Consider the following 16915-nt stretch of genomic DNA (forward strand, 5'->3'; position numbering starts at 1 on the left):
CTATCTGATCAAAATGTTTTTATTCACAAAATGCTTGTATAGAACATTACTTTGATTAAATAAATTGTGGATTTTAATGGTATAGGTAGCTTTAATTGTCAAGAAAGCTTTTTTGACAGATTTCGAATTGTGCACGCCTAGAGATCTATTTGGAATTTACTATATCCGTTGTTATGTTGCAGATATCACCATTCCATTGGTAAATCATTAGATTTGTTCTTTTTCCAAGGCAGGGTCCTGGAATTACCCCCTTAATGTACCTTGACCTCACCATACTAGGCTATATTGCTAGAGCAAGGTTGTGGCTGAGGGAGTGTTTACTGCATTAATATTTTAACCTTGAATCACCTCAATGTAAACACCTAATACTTAGATGTAGTTGTAGCCACAGTGTTATGAAGCAGATAGTGTAATTTGTTACAAAGTTCTTATTTTATCTATAGAAATGGTAAGATAGCTGAAAAACTACTTGTAGTAGCATGAACACATATTATCGCACGAAGGGTCGTTGTCGTATAGGGTACTACATATATGTACCCGAGGTAACTATCTGATGGTTACTTAGGGTTAGGGTTAGGGAGTAGGCGTAGGCGACTCCCTAGACTAGCATTATATTACATTTATGTATACATATATGTACCTCGGGTACATATATGTAGTACCCTATACGACAACGACCCCTTCAGCCATATTATCTGCCATTGGAAGCATGATTGCAGATTGAACAGAATGCAGATCATGGGTAGTGCAGTAATTCTCATTGATGGTATGAATGCATTTGGTTTCCTTGTGGATGTTTGCAGATTGTGTTTAATGTTCTGCAAGAACTGTGAAATATAACACATCAGAACAAGAAGTTACAAGTTTCAAAGTAGTAGTAGTCATAGTGGTAGTGGTTGTCATCATCATCGTTGTCATAATGTGTGAATTCTGGCTTAGATTGGATTTACTTCTTATAGTAGTGGTGTTCAGTAGTATCTACTCCCTATCTGCATTTAATCATGTAGGTACCTACTTATTTTATTTTTATTTTTTAATTTAATTTTCAGGAGATTGATGCAGCTAAAGCTTCTGTAGGGCAGGTTAATCCAACACCAAACAATGGTTTCCCGGAACTGGTGGTGCTGCATCATGAATGGGTAAGACCATGACGTTGCTTGATTGATTTCAGTAATTAGTAAGATGTTCTCGTGCCCGTTCAATTGTTCCATTTGTAATTACTGATGACATATCTTGTCATACTCCTGATCGAAAGGAGTGTGAGTAATATCGCAGTGGACGTCTGTCATAGATAAGTGTCTTTTCTATATTTTAATTTAAATTTCTTTGATTTCAGGACATTTCTCAAAAAAAGCCAAACACCTGGTTCATGTTCCAAAAGATGAAATATGTCTATGACTGGGAGGAGAAGAAGCAGTTTCGTGCTGTCGAATTTCCTGTTGCTAACCGAATAAAAGATTACCTTGATTGGAAGGGTTACCAGCATGAATCAGAGACAGAAGATGCAAAGCGCAAATATGGCGACAACAAGTAAGATATGGGGGTGTGTCAAGGTGGTTCAGTTGGTCTTTGTCTTTGACGTGCCATAGTTCCAACGATAGCACACTTATCACTTGAGCAGCCTCACATACTAAGGTATTAAATACATGGTCTAAAAAAGGATTAAACAGACACTAATGCTTTGAATCATTTCATGACATGTCCTAGAGTCATATCATGCGCCCTCAGAGGGCATGGCTAGGCACTAAATAGGGTGCATAACGTTATCAGTTCACATTTTTACCAAGAGATGGCGTGCACAAAGATGGTTAATGTCTGTTGGTGAAGTTGTGTTTTGGAGACACATTTCAGTTATGTATCTCATGCGTGCATGTGTGGACTTTATTAAAGCTGTTCAATCTCAGTAGCATTACATGACATGCACATATATATATTTATTATATATCATCATTTATCACTACATCCCCCCCTTTTTTCAAAAGAGAAATACTGTCAGATGTACAATGTATGTATGACCACTTCTCATATATCTGTCCTGTGAAAAATTACTTCTTTTACAAGTAAATGTAGTTTTCATTACTGCTTGTTTGACTTTCTTAACAAACTTTGTTAAAGGGATACTACACATTAGAATGCATGCGTGATCGCAATTAGCATGGGACGTAGCTTTGACAACAACTGTACTACATGCATAACTAAGGTGACTACATAACAGAGCTAAATTAGTAAACTTTCAAAACCTCTTACACGTGCACACACTGGCGAAACCAACGTATGCCCAGCTAGCAATACTAAAAATGGGGAACAATACTAGGGTGATGATACTCCTAAAAGCATAACAACGAGTCATGAGTAGACTTACAGATACATTTGAAGAAGTGCTTTTTAACCATTCGTGCCTGCGACACCTGGCAGAAAAAATATTTAACCGGACACATCTTATTCGGTTGATGGGATGTACCTGACCGATAATGTACCTGTAGCAATTAAGATTATATTACTTTGTAGAATTGTATTGATTGCTGTTGAGTTGCCCACTCAGGTTTGGCACTGTCATTGGCATGCTAGAAATTTCCACTCATTCGTTTACGTTTTCTCTTTGCCACCAGACTAGATATGATTGTGCCAGAGTTTGCTGAGCTGTTCAGGGAACGTGCGACGGCTCCGTTTTTCGTCTTTCAAGTGTTCTGCGTTGGGCTCTGGTGTCTGGATGACTACTGGTACTACTCACTGTTCACGTTATTGATGCTTGTGGCATTTGAAGCAACGTTGGTGCAGCAGCAGCTGCGCAACCTTAGGGAGATTAGAAACATGGGCAACAAACCACACTCAATACAGGTATGCAGTACAAAAGGCTGAACTAGAACATTCTCATTCTGATCTCCTGTGACCAATAATAATTACTAATAATAATTATTATAATAAATATATTAATAATTAATAATTAATAATAATTATTATTAGTTCAAGATATTGTTTTTAATCAAGCCAATGTTATAACTGTTGATGATATGTAAGATTTAGATGCATTATGTTGCATAAACGTTGGTGTGCATTATGTAACGTGTGTTGGTAGCTTACTTGGTTTGCACGTGCATGCAGTGGGTTTCACTGTTGGGCTTTTGTTCACACAGGTGTACAGAAATAGAAAATGGAGACCAGTAATGAGCAATGAGCTTGTTCCCGGTGACATCGTCTCTGTTGGTATGTGAGTGCGTGATGTTAATCTAATAATTTCTGGGTGTCTATCTGGGTGCACATGATAATTTTACATTACACGTGACGTAGTCAACTGATAGCTATGATTTTACCTTCATTCTCAGGTTCTGAGTTCTGAGACCACAAAACAAACCCATATATATCTATTGATTGAATTTTCAACACTTTTTGGGATTTAGTAAAGCATTCGGATTCATTGTTTCTTAGTTTGCTGGCTCTCTCGTCTTACTTCATGGGAAATGAGTGATGTGATACCTATAATAGTGTGCATGACTTGTGATCATTGTTTGATGTTATGTAGGTCGTTCTCAGAATGAGAATTTGGTTCCCTGTGATATGCTGTTGCTGAGAGGTCCTTGTATTGTGGATGAATCCATGCTGACGGGAGAATCTGTTCCTCAAATGAAGGTAAACATGCAGACATGAACATTTACGATTAATGCATGTATGTGCATTGCACACACTAGACACTATTTATATATATACACAGTTTTTACAAAGTATAGCTTTAAAAGTAGTAGGCCTTAATATGAGTAAACGTCATGTGCACACGCAGAGAAGCACAGACACAGACACACACGTGCATACGTATGCACATGATAGTCTGCTCTGCTCCTTTCAAGATTCTGTATTGCTCAATGCGTAAGATGCGCTGCTTTGTATACACTTTGCGATGTGAATACTTTCCATGTCTGTTTGGGTAGGTATCATGCCACCACTGGTGACAGGCGATTAGAGGCTAAACCAATGTTATTCGTGATGTTTGAAAGTGACTGGTGGGTGGTGAGTGGCGAGATATCATGACACTAGTGGTGACAGGTGATTAGAAGCTAAACCAATGTTATTCGTGATGTTTGAAAGTGACTGGTGGGTGGTGAGTGGCGAGATATCATGACACTAGTGGTGACAGGTGTTTAGAAGCTAAACCAATGTTATTCGTGATGTTTGAAAATGACTGGAGGGTGGTGAGTGGCGAGATATCATGCCACCAGTGGTGACAGGCGATTAGAGGCTAAACCAATGTTATTCATGATGTTTGAAAGTGAAAGTTCGTGTAGTTCGAACTTGTAGATAGGGAAACCAAAAAGTCAGCCAATAAATCACCAATTGATTTATTTTAGAAAAGGTAAATAGGATACCAACAGTTCATAATGTTAAGCAACAGAGTCTTACAGTATTATATATCAACAGAGAAACTAAGTGACACGTCTGTTTACCACTGAGACTAGAGGAAGGTCTCTTTTAAATTCTAAGAGAAGAGTTTTGTTAAAGCTAACAAAGTAGGCATAACTAAAGCCTAGCGCAGACTGCAACTCGTAGCGATTCTTGTCGCTTGTAACAAGTTGCAAGAAATCAAACAGGTTTGATTTTCAGCGACTCGTCGCTTGCAATCGCTTCGAAATCGCATGTGTGCGGGTAATATAAGTCATGGAAAGACAATGGAAAGAAGCGACTGCTGTTAACAGCAGTCGCTTGCATGCGCACACACGGTGAAGCGTGTGACCGATCGCATGCGGTTGCAGGTTGCAGCGACGAGCAACCAAAAGTCGCAAGTCTGCGCTAGGCTTAAGGGCGTTCTGCCACCATCAATGGGTCGTCTTATCTTACTAGACAACTGGTTGCTTAAGCCATTTCATGGGTTAAAGTGCCCAGTAACAAAGTACGCAAGTAATGGCCAAAAGTAGCGCACTTGGCCACGTCTATAGAAACCCAAATCGCCTGTAGTCACACTGCTGACGGCTATTCATGGGAAAAACAAAACTGCCGATATGCTGCCTAGATGTGGTCAGCATCTATTGGTCACGTTTAACGACGTGCTCTCGACACGTGGCACATTGATTGACAACTAAATGCTGAGCATGCGTGGTTCCAGGCATGTGACGCAGTTGTGATGACAACTGTGCTACATGCATAACTAATTTGACTAAATTAACTAATAACAAAGCTAAACGAGTGAACTTTCTTTTAGAACTATTTGCATGTGTACACACTGATGAAGTCAACGCGCGCAGGACTAGCAATAATAAAAATACCTACATTAGTGCAACTCCGCACAGCACATACATGATTCTAAAATGTTCGATGCGCAGCTCTCATCACGCCAATGTCTAAGAATATACTCACGTTAAAGGCTTTATTGCAAAAATATTGCTCAGAAATGCTCAATTTGAAAAAAAAATATAGCGAAATATAGTCTCATCTTACAGTGGATATATTAGTACGTATCACTGATTACAATGAACTTGGAAAACACTAAGAATTTATGTAGTGAAAGCATAGAAAATTGGATTTGAATACATCGTAACACCATGCCGAGAATGATTTTACAAATAGCGCCTTAAGCCCTGCTCAGGTCGCCCTACGATTTGACTATCGGCGACTACTTTATCGCCGATTAGCAGCGTAGCAACACTCACGTCGACTTGAAGTGCCTTCACGCTGTAGATCGCTGATCAGATCGTAGCGTTCTGCACGAAACGTAGACGGGTTTGCGGCCCCAGTATTTGTACTAGCACAAGCAGTTCTTTAGCACAAACAGAGCAAGCTTGATGCCGGGACCAGTCTACATAAACGGGTCACATGACCAACAAAATGGCGCTTACCAGTAAACATCAGGTAACTTCGTAAATCTATCCTCGATTTTCTGAAAATCGTTATAATCATGTGCAGAAAAATAATTTTAAAAATTGCCTGTGATATACGGAAAACTTAATATATATTTGAGAAAGGGTTTGTTCAATAATCCCTCCTTGTAAACTGCTGTGTAGGCTGCCATTTTGTTAATCACGTGACTTTTGATAATCATGTAACTCGACACGTAGCAATGATTGGCTGCCACTCACGATTTGTCGCCGATCGCCGCATAGAAATAGAACCGTTTCTATTCCTGCGATCGCAGTCGGCGACCGTATTTTCGATCGTAAGAGAACTCATGTCGAGTTTAGTTGCTGATGTTTTTATCAACGATCTGGCCGGTTTTTGACGTACGATCTTCAAATTTTGTCGGCGACTAGGTCGTAAGGGCGACCTGAGTTAGCCTTTAGTTAGACTGGGTAAACTTGTAAATTGATGGCACACTAACTTAGTTACAAGTGCACCCATTCCGTAACTAATTCAAACAAAGGGGCATCTGATTCTTTATCATTTAGATCATTGTATCATTACTCTAGACAGTTGCTGTTACTCAAGCAATAATGGTAATTGTAGTAAAAGTGGGGAAAACACGAGATTATATGGGAAATTAATACTTTACCAGCTCACGATGCGTACGTGGATGTGCATGTAAGATCGTAGCAGAATATGAACTAGTAGCGATTCTGCTAGGATCCACATAATGAGTATAAGGATCGGGTGGGCTTGGTCCACTGTTAGTGTTACACACGCACGCACCCACTCCCGTGCACGCACACACACACACGCACGCATGCACGCACGCATGCCCACACACTCACACATATAGCATGTGCACATACATATATAAATGTTAATGAAATTTCAGGAAGCAGTTGAAGTTCTTGACAAAGATAAAGTGTTGGATATTGAATCTGATGGCCGGTTGCACATTCTATTCGGGGGAACTATGGTAGTGCAGCATACACCACCAGCTAAGACAGCTCCTGGCATGAAAGGTGAGAATGTCAGACCTATGTACAGTATTTTTAATCTTCGGCATAATGAAATGAGACATAACCTAAAGCATATTGTTGGTTCTCCTAATGGGCTGGTCTGATTCTAACTATACTATTTATTCCAGGCATCGTTGTAACGTGTATACAGTTATGTATATTGCTTATCGGATGCATATATAGGACATGTAGGTTGGACACACTCGCTCAGTGGTGTGAACCAGCAGCAGCCAATAGCAGCACATCTTTGCAGTCTGCTGTTAGCAAGCAGTTGTCTGTTCAAGCAGACGGTTTTGTACACGCCATTGAAACACAACAATATGTGTATGGCACATTTGTTTGGACGGATTATATGATCCTAATCACACGGACCCAATGATCATGCTCGTTTGTTTGGATCCGGATCACAATTTGCTGAAACTCGTGGCAGGTGGATTTTGCAGGGAATCCAATATGGTGGCGTGCTTCCCAGCCAATCACTGCTTGTTGTTTGCTATGAACCATCCTGTGATAGGTCACAGTGAATCATGATCTGTTGGAAGTGACTGTGGGTTTGCATTTGTTTGAGCAAACCAGGATCAAGTGATCCTGATCAGACGGATTTGTCCAAACAAACGTGCCCTAAGTCTTATTAGCTTTCTCTTCTACGCACTGTGACTGAATCACGTCACAGTCACATACTGCAGTGCACTCATTTGTTTGCTAGAGTTTGCAAGATGTGTGTAATTTTTCGTGGATATATGAACAGCTTTTTGTAAACAAAAGTGGTTATATATAGTGTGAGAAGGGTAAGCTGTACATGTTCTCACTGCAGCACCGGACAGTGGCTGCATTGCTTATGTGCTACGCACGTCCTTCAACACGTCTCAGGGTCGGCTGCTGCGCACTATCATGTTCGGAGTGCGTCGCGTCACGGCCAACAACTTGGAGACATTCGCATTCATTCTGTTCCTGCTTGTGTTTGCAATTGCTGCAGCCAGTTATGTCTGGATTGAAGGTAAGGCATGTGTACTCGTGCATGTGTGCATACCCCATAGTTTTAAAAGCATATATACGCATACATTCACCCTATATATATTCCTCTATATGTATACGATATATCCCTATCCTTGTACATAAGTGAATATGACAGGAGCAGTTGAGTGGTTTTTCCTTTGCATATGTCGAGAGAGAACTATTTAATAATTATTTTCGTTTTGAATGGGCATAATCTGGCATTTAGGTGCTCTCAGGCACTCACGGTCTCACTTTCGCTCAGGATCAGCTCACAGAACGTTACTATAATTAGAAACACTTTGTGGAGCTACATTTGGATTAATAGTGTTGGCACATATATGGTGCACTAGAATATATACTAGTAGCACACGTAACTGCTAGACTAAGAATGGCAGAGAGCGCTTCATTGTCAGATTGTGTACCTCCAAATCGTTCCTCTAGGGCTCTAGAATCTAACCACATATCCATGCACTCACACCTCACAAGTACACGTGCAAACGTGCCCGTGCGAACGCTTATACTGCACAGCAAACGTAGACATCTATGCATATATAATCGTACTTCACGTATGTAATCACACATGTACATACACCATCACATAAACTCGACGGGCGTAGAACAAGCTAACCAATATTCCAGAGTGTAGCAGTTATTTGAGGCACATACGACATCAATTTTTAGGTTGCAAGGATGAAACCCGTAATCGCTATAAGCTGTTTCTGGAGTGCACGCTGATTCTGACGTCAGTGGTGCCGCCTGAGCTACCAATTGAGCTCTCCTTGGCTGTCAACACTTCACTGCTGGCACTCACAAAGTTAGGTATGGTCAGCCCAGTAGTACAGCGTAGTATATAAATATTGGTTTATGTAGTTAATGCCATGAGAATTTTTAAATATACATATATCAACGTTTACTATACATATAAAATATGTTTGTATATAATTGAATAGTACACAAGAAAAGTTAAATGGATGCGCTCTCTCTCTCTCTCTCTCTCTCTCTCTCTCTCTCTCTCTCTCTCTCTCTCTCTCTCTCTCTCTCTCTCTCGTCTCTCTTCTTCTCCGTTCTCTCTCTACTCTCTCTCTCTCTACTCTCTCTCTACTCTCTTCTCTCTCTCTCTCTCTCTCTCTCTCTCTCTCTCTCTCTCTCTCTCTCTCTCTCTCTCTCTCTCTCTCTCTCTCTCTCTCTCTCTCTCTCTCTCTCTCTCTCTCTCTCTCTCTCTCTCTCCCTCTCTCTGCATGATATCTGGTGTGCACACGTACTGCAGGTGTTTACTGCACGGAGCCTTTCCGCATCCCGTTCGCTGGCAAGGTGGAGATCTGCTGCTTCGACAAAACGGGTACACTCACCAGTGACAACCTGGTGGTGGAGGGAGTTGCCGGCATTCCGTACGTTTCTGTAATAATAATTAATTAATGTTAAATTAAAAATTTATATTAATTAATTATATGTAATCCTCGGCGAGCACAAGTCGTCCATTAGGAAGTGGTACCTCGATGCTGTGCTTCTGTCTGATTTATCAAATTCACGATTACCAGATTGTTGGTTCCGCACATCTAGAAGTCTTACTATGTGATTTTCTCTCCCTAATGAAGCAGTTGTTTAAATTTGATTCACCAATATTTTATATTGATGATGTTTCTTATTGATGGCTGTCATATATGCATAGTATCTCTATCTGTCACGTTTACATTGCAACTGCTAGCTGTCACGGTATCGCTAGCAGTTGTGTTTATATGGTTTCACAAGCAATCGCGTTTATATCGAATCGCTAGCAGTTGCATTTATATGGTTTTTCTAGCAGTTGTGTTTATATGGTATCGCTAGCAATCGCATTCATATGGTATTGCTAGCAGTCGTGTTTGCGAGGTATCTCTAACTCACGTTTACAGGGTACATTTAGCTGTTATGTTTATGGATACTTATAGCGCTAACATTTATTTTGTATCGCTAACAGTCAGGTTTGTGAGGTGTCTTTAGCTGTCAAGTTCACGGGGTATGTCTTACTGTCACGCTTGCACAGTGTTCTTAGTTGTATTCTTATTTCTAGGTGTCACGTTGATACTCGTTTGGTGTTTACAGGGACAGGGAGAAGATGTGCAGCGTGGCTGACTTACCAGCGGAGACCGTGCAGGTGCTGGCCACCTGCCATTCTCTCGCACAGCTTGATGATGGGCTGGTAGGAGACCCGCTGGAGAAAGCTACCCTCACGGCTATCGAATGGAATGTTAGCAAAGGCAAGATGTCCGAAAATCGGGACCACCAGTTTTCCTGTGGATTAACGTTGGCGTTTTATTTCTAATTTTGTAGTGCAGCTACGTTTTTTACATTTGGGAATTACAGACAATAGGAAATGTGTTCTGAATGGAAACATGTTCTGATTGAGAGTGTGTTGCATCGGCAGTCATCCTTGTGTATGTAAGGTACATGGCATGGGTTCTATGGACAATTTTTTTTAATTTGCAAATGGCGCCTTTTTGCACAAACGAGTTACAAGTGTGCACACAGTACACCTAATTCAAACAAAAGAGCATCTGTGTAGTTTGCTCCATTTCTATTTTTAAATTGCGCTATCGTCCGAGATTTACAAGAAATGGCGGCGGTAATCAAAATGAGTTATCAAAACTCAAATCGTGCATGTTTTGATGAATATAGCCAAATACAAAAGTTTTAAGACATGTTTAGCGTTACTCTAGACAGTTGCTTTTACTCAAGCAATATATTATAATAACGGCAAGTGTCGTAAAAGTAGGGAAAACACGAGACCGGTTGGAAATTATGTTCGAAATAAATACTTTAAGGTAGCAATACATTAGTTACGATAGTATGCTACCGGATAAACCGACCAGGCTCTCCGACTGTTACACGCCGTACCTCTCGCCAACGTAGTGTTAAGCGAGAAGGGAACTTGTGGCTAGCTACCGGGCAGTCATGCTTGTGGTTAAATACGATGTAGTTTCGTATGCTATGGTGATCATCACTCGGTTTGGGAATTTGTCTGCAGGTGATTCCGTTCATCCAAAGAAAGGGAAATCCATGGGTTTAAAGATAGTCCACCGCAATCATTTCTCCAGTGCAATGAAGCGCATGTCTGTTGTTGCTGCTTGCACACAAGTGGGCACGACAGACACCTTGTACATCTCCACAGTAAAGGGTGCACCAGAGGTTCTCCGATCTATGGTAGGTTTTAGAGATTTTTCTTAGGCCTAAAAAAAGACGTTTGTTTCCGCTAACCCGACCGAGTCCATTTTAAACTGCTGTGTCGAAACTTTTTATTGTGATCGGCAAAAAAAATAACAAAAATTTTTATACGTGATATCGATCGGTGAATGCATTGATTTGACTTTGAAGTCATTATATGGGCTCTTATAAGTATAAAACAAGTATTGTTGAAATACAAAAAAGAAAAAAAATTGATAAAAAAAGTTCCCTGTCTACCGTGTCCAATTTTTTTCAGCTCGTTACCGGAAACAAACGTCTTTTTTTTTAGGCCTTATAGAAATTCGTGATTGTTTCTGCATAGTAGACCATCTTTCCAGGCAAATTAGCTCCACCCCCACAGTGAAGGCAGTTGATGCATAATGGTATCTTTTCCTCTCAATTTTTAAAAGTGAGCGGTCATACCTACTAAATAGAGATATAATATTTGCATTGTGTAGCCCAGTTTAGTTGTATTTTGTGGGGTAGTACTATTAGTGTGCAGTCACTATATTATTACCTTGGCATCCTGAGGTATCCTTGAATCCTTGAACTGAGCTCCGCAGAGCTGTAGTGTTCTCTCAGTATGATAGTCACTTAGTACGTTAATGTCACACTATGTATGTGTCTCACGGTATTACGGTATTACTGGATAATAGGTGGCGCTGACGTCATTAGAGGCGACATGTCTGGGCTATGTAGTCACCCAGAAGCTCACATATTTTGATGCGTATGTCTCTGTACTGATCGTCTTCCAACACACCCAACAACATGGCCACTGAGATGGACCACTCTCCGCACAGGTTGAAGACCCTGTTAGCACAGTCGTTCTCTCTGTTCTGTGAAACGGGCACAATCCAAGAGAAAGTGTTCTACTGTCTCGGGTTCACCACACTCTTCACAGTTCAGGCTATCCTCTTGTCCAATTATGTGGAGATATTTATTTAACCCCACGTATCCCGTTCTTAGTTGGGCTATTTTGGAGTAGAGGCGGTGGCTCGGTACGTCGATCAGCGCATGCGTACTGACCGAAGGTTTCAAGCCATGAAGGCGTCTGCCTGTCTCTGATATATCCCACTGTCTCTGCCACATGGCCTTGACAGAGACCCTGACGGCCCCTCTAATCTCCCCTTGGGAGGTCGGTCCCTTACTCTCCATGCTAGCAGCTGTCTGACTATAGCTTGTAGGTAGGGGTAGTGAGCTGGTCAATTTTGCTTGTTCGTTTGTCTTTCCATTTTGAATTCTGTCATACATGAATTTGCTGTGAAGGTGTAGCTTTGTATTGAATAGTGGAGTAACTGGTGTGTATTACATGAACAATTTTGTGCATTAAAGTTTACTGAGGTACCAAGCCACTACGATGATGTTTACTTGGAGATGTCCCGGCAGGGGGCCAGAGTTCTTGCATTGGGACATAAAGTGCTGGGAAATCTCACATCTCAGCAGGTATTTGACATATATAATAAACCCCTTATGGAAGTTTAATTTATTATACACCAACACAGGGCTACCGCCGGCACTTGCCACCTTCGCAAATCATGATAAATAGCAGTGGCGATTTTACTACACTAAGTGGTGAATAGAATTAGCGAATTAAATTTAACTGCTCACAAAGTAAAGATTGAATAATGAAATCGTCAAATTGGAGTGTCGTGTAAGTATTTACAAATTCCGTAATCTGGTCCTTTGGTGCAAGTAATGCACAATGGTGCGACAACCTAGTTTTTTAGACTAAACTACGTGATTTCATTTTTACTTGATTTAGAAATGTTTTCGTACCCCTTTTTTCCCATACCCATCACTTGTTTATGCCTTGCTTAGCACGTACGATCAAGTGAACAGTGGCTTTAGTTTTTGATTGGTGGCTAAAAAATAACATCGGTGGCTCAAGTCTTGGCTCAAAATTTAAAACGTCCAGAGGGAGAGCCTTACCAAACAGACTCTAGAATACAAAATATTCACAATCTTCCATCCAAAATTCCCATAATGTTATAATCTGCGTGCACACGTGCTGAATTAGGTCACATCTTCACATTGCGAACATGTGTTAGGGGCCTTGCAGTTATCTGGGTGGTCGTGCATCTCATATGAATGCTTGTGACAGCTCAGAGAGCTGACAAGGGAGGACGTGGAGAATCGACTCACCTTCGTCGGCTTCGTGATCATTTCTTGTCCTCTGAAGGGCGACTCCAAGGTTATCATCAAGGAGATAATGCATGCGTCCCATCACGTAAGATACTGACTGATTACGCGAGTAGATTACATGTGTATCTGTTGTATTAATTGCTTACACAAGGACTGTTATTATTGCGTACTATAGTTAGAGATATGTTAATACTAGATGAAAATTTACTTTGGTGAAATTACCTTTAGTGATTTTTATTGTTCTGTAAGGGCGAATATAAGGCTGTATCCTAAATCAATATGACATAAATTATATATTCTGTGTAAAGATAATTTGGCATCATAAATGTCCTTGAAACAGATAATTACTGCTTGTATAAACATGTATTTTCTCTAGCTGGCAAAGAGAGTTGTAACTACGAGTTTTGGATGTATTGGTGTCTAAAGGATTAAACAAACCCATCAGGCAGTGGGAAAGGTATTGTGATACCTGAAATGTGCCATGCAAATGGTGTTCGTCTGGTTATCATGCAGGTTGTCATGATCACGGGTGACAACCCATTGACTGCATGTCATGTAGCAAGAGAGCTACGCTTCACCAGAAAGGATGCCACTCTCATTCTAACGTCTCCAAAAGAGAAGGAAGCAGAAGAACTCGGTGAAGAAGGTTAGTGGCTGTTACCTTATATTTGCTGTGCACGAGAGTCAACTGTGTTATATGTAATAGGAAGTTTGCATTTAATTCGAATTTGTTGAGGTGTCTACATGCTTTCTGGATAATATATATTAATTTTCATTTTAATCCTAGAATTTAAATAGAATGCCTATATGTAATTATAATTAACATTAAATAAAGAAATAATATAGTACCCTGCATTAAACTTTAATGAATTACTTTGTTTTTGTATTAGCTTCCTGTGAAATGAATTATCTTGTTATTTTTATTTTAGGGTTGTGGAAATGGCTATCTGTGGATGAAAAAGTAGCCTTTCAAGTGGTGCCTGATCTGGGATATCGGGAATTAATAAACAACTATGATCTGTGCTTAACCGGGGAGGCAAGTAAAAATGTGACAGTTCCCAGTAAAGTCATGTACATAATTTGCTTGCCAAGTTGGTGTAGTTGGGAGCAAGCTCTCTTATTGTTTGCCAATATACAAGGGTAAACTATCATTTAATAAAAAAAAGTTGCTAAGCATTCCATCAAATTTTTTGGATCCTGGGAACGAAGGCTTTGTAATATTTTATCGAAATTTACTGCAGGAGTTACGGCAATTGCCCTGTCAGCACAAATCCTGTCTCACTACAGGTTCCAATTTCACCAAACAGTTCCTACACTCAGAGCCTACATTTCTAACTTCTTCGGGCATCTGCTAACCATGTTTCCCCAAGCGTTCGTTCACCTTGTCCATCCGAATTAAAGTCTAGAACCATTGTGGCTTGGCCTCTTAATTTCATTCTCACTGGATGTGTCTGTTAGGGCCTAACATACCTGAGCAACCAGCATAGGAGCTTCCTTCAGCGCATCCTTCCCTATGTGCGTGTGTATGCGCGTGTGGCACCGAAGCAAAAGGAAACAGTCATCACAGCGATGAAGGCTCTTGGCTTTATCACACTCATGTGTGGTGATGGCACGAATGACGTTGGAGCGCTGAAGCATGCTGAAGTTGGTGAGGCAGCAGCAATAATATGTTGATTACACATGCTCTTTAGAAGTTAAAAAAATTATTAGCCCAAACAGTTGTATTAAAAACTATTGGTATTGGTTTGTCATGAGATTGATCCTAAACTAGAAGAGCTCTTATGCATTACGTTTGGCCTATTCTGCTTTCGGTGGTGGTTCTGGCTTTATAGCTAAAAGAAGCACTAGAGCAAAGTTTGACAGTATTCTATCCTTAGCAGAGAGAAAATCAAACTGATTGTATGAGAATATGAACGTTTGAACATTGCATTGTTTTCGGATCATTTGTCAGACAGCCGTCCTCTTGTTTCTCAGGAGTCGCACTACTCTCACACGCACCTCAGCAACGGAAGGACAAGCCAAAGACGAAAGAAGCCAGTCAGGCAGCCATTCCCGCTGCAAGCATGGAAAACAACACGACTAATGACAAGCTAGTGCAGCTTGCGGCCAAGGGAAGAGTCGGCAATAGACAGCAGCTACATAAGGGCCGGCCACCACAGAGTAGGGCTGAAAGAAATGCAGACATGCAGGTATGCCATGACATAGCAGCAGCAGAGTCCAAAAGTGGATAGTAAGAAAGAGTGAGAATTCTGGGAGCTAGTGAGCTAAATGTTAAGAACATGAGAGTGAGTGAGAGAAAAGGGTGAAGAGAGAATGCAAGAGAGGGGGTCGTAGGGTCAGAGGGAGGAAGACAATAGGAGGGAAAGTGTGAGGGTGGGAGAGGGAGCGAGGAGAGAGAAGGGGGATAGGTGATAAGTGACTAGGCTAATTGTAGTAATTGTAATTGCAATGATTATTGCAGTAGGCAAGTGATTAATTAGAGATAATTAATGGAGGTACTGGTGCTTGGAGTCGTGGGCAGTAGGGAGTAAGTTACCAATATTCAACTTCTTTGTACCTTGTGTGTTCCCTAGGCTGAAGCATTTTCAGGAATAAATAACTGGTCCGTATCGTCTTATTTACTAATATTTCAGAAGAAGCTTAATAACATGTTAAGGGAACTGGAGGAGCAAGAGCAGGCACAGGTAGTGAAGCTAGGTGACGCAAGTATCGCTGCCCCATTTACAGCTCGTCTGTCCTCCATACAGTGTAGTAAGTGCAACAACTGTGCCAGCAATGGCCCTTTTTACCTTTGCCATCAGCAAACACACAGTCTTGTTTCGGAAGGACCAAGCTTGATCAGTGTTGCTGAATCGTAGTGGTTTGTGAAGTTGGACTACGTTGTATCCAGTTAGCATATATAACTATATTTAATCTGTTGTGGCTGCCACAATCTGATTGGTTCTTGAATTCATATGTATTTGTTTCAATTTCCAAATGTATTATGTATGTGACTTTGGTTACGATGTAAAGTGGCTCAATTTTGTTAATATATATTCATCATGGCAAGAGCATATAAAGAAGGAGAGCATACAACGGTAAAATGCTGAAACCATGTTGCAGTATTAGTCGAATTAATAAACTTTCCCCATGCTATTTTGACGATTCTTTGCAGTATTATTGATCAGCTGTCCTACCTTGTTCATATAAAACAAACCGCATGTCCCTACAATGCCCATACGCTGAGATAATGAGTGGTGAAAATCTGGTATTTTCGCCGAAAACTGACTCGAGATCAGTCGGTTACTGTGACTGTCTCTCGAAGTGTTATAACTTCAGTAAACCTCGCGTGTTTCCGTCAATGATTGACAAATGGAATGAAAGACGTCTGTTATTGATTGCCATAGTGATGACCCCCACCTGTGCCCACCTCACGCCCACCTCACGCTGGATGTATAGTAAACTCTGGTAGTATGACGTGAGTCAGCGCCACTATGACGCTACACAGCGGCGACCGGAAGCAACACACTGGCCACACTTTGAGAGAGGGTCGCAGTATTGACTAATGTCTAGTCGGTGTTCAGCGAAAATACCAGATTTTCACCGCTCATTATCTCAGCGTATGTGCATCGTAGGGACAATCGCTGTTTTATATGAACAAGGTAGGACTGCTGATCAATAATACTGCAAAGAATCGTCAAAATAACACGGGGGAAAGTTTATTAATTCGACTAATACTGCAACATGGTTTC

The 16915-nt window shown here is 40.8% G+C and overlaps 1 protein-coding gene across 1 annotated transcript in view; it reads left to right on the top strand.

Moving 5' to 3' along the window:
* The first annotated feature begins 1030 nt into the window (after positions 1–1030).
* LOC106817876 (manganese-transporting ATPase 13A1-like) overlaps positions 1031–16915 on the top strand; it is a 21780-nt gene continuing 5895 nt past the window's right edge. The window contains exons 1-18 of the mRNA XM_014822587.1: positions 1031–1139; positions 1337–1530; positions 2610–2838; positions 3135–3204; positions 3521–3627; positions 6719–6848; positions 7660–7842; positions 8523–8660; positions 9109–9229; positions 9924–10078; positions 10846–11021; positions 12375–12485; positions 13144–13269; positions 13698–13830; positions 14114–14220; positions 14643–14832; positions 15159–15373; positions 15818–15935. Coding sequence (XP_014678073.1) covers positions 1370–1530; positions 2610–2838; positions 3135–3204; positions 3521–3627; positions 6719–6848; positions 7660–7842; positions 8523–8660; positions 9109–9229; positions 9924–10078; positions 10846–11021; positions 12375–12485; positions 13144–13269; positions 13698–13830; positions 14114–14220; positions 14643–14832; positions 15159–15373; positions 15818–15935 — 2470 coding nt within the window. The 5' untranslated portion in view covers positions 1031–1139; positions 1337–1369. The remainder of the gene's footprint in view (positions 1140–1336; positions 1531–2609; positions 2839–3134; positions 3205–3520; positions 3628–6718; positions 6849–7659; positions 7843–8522; positions 8661–9108; positions 9230–9923; positions 10079–10845; positions 11022–12374; positions 12486–13143; positions 13270–13697; positions 13831–14113; positions 14221–14642; positions 14833–15158; positions 15374–15817; positions 15936–16915) is intronic.

The sequence above is a fragment of the Priapulus caudatus genome, unplaced genomic scaffold (genome assembly GCF_000485595.1).
Source record: "Priapulus caudatus unplaced genomic scaffold, Priapulus_caudatus-5.0.1 Scaffold1900, whole genome shotgun sequence".
Lineage (NCBI taxonomy): Eukaryota > Metazoa > Priapulida > Priapulimorpha > Priapulimorphida > Priapulidae > Priapulus > Priapulus caudatus.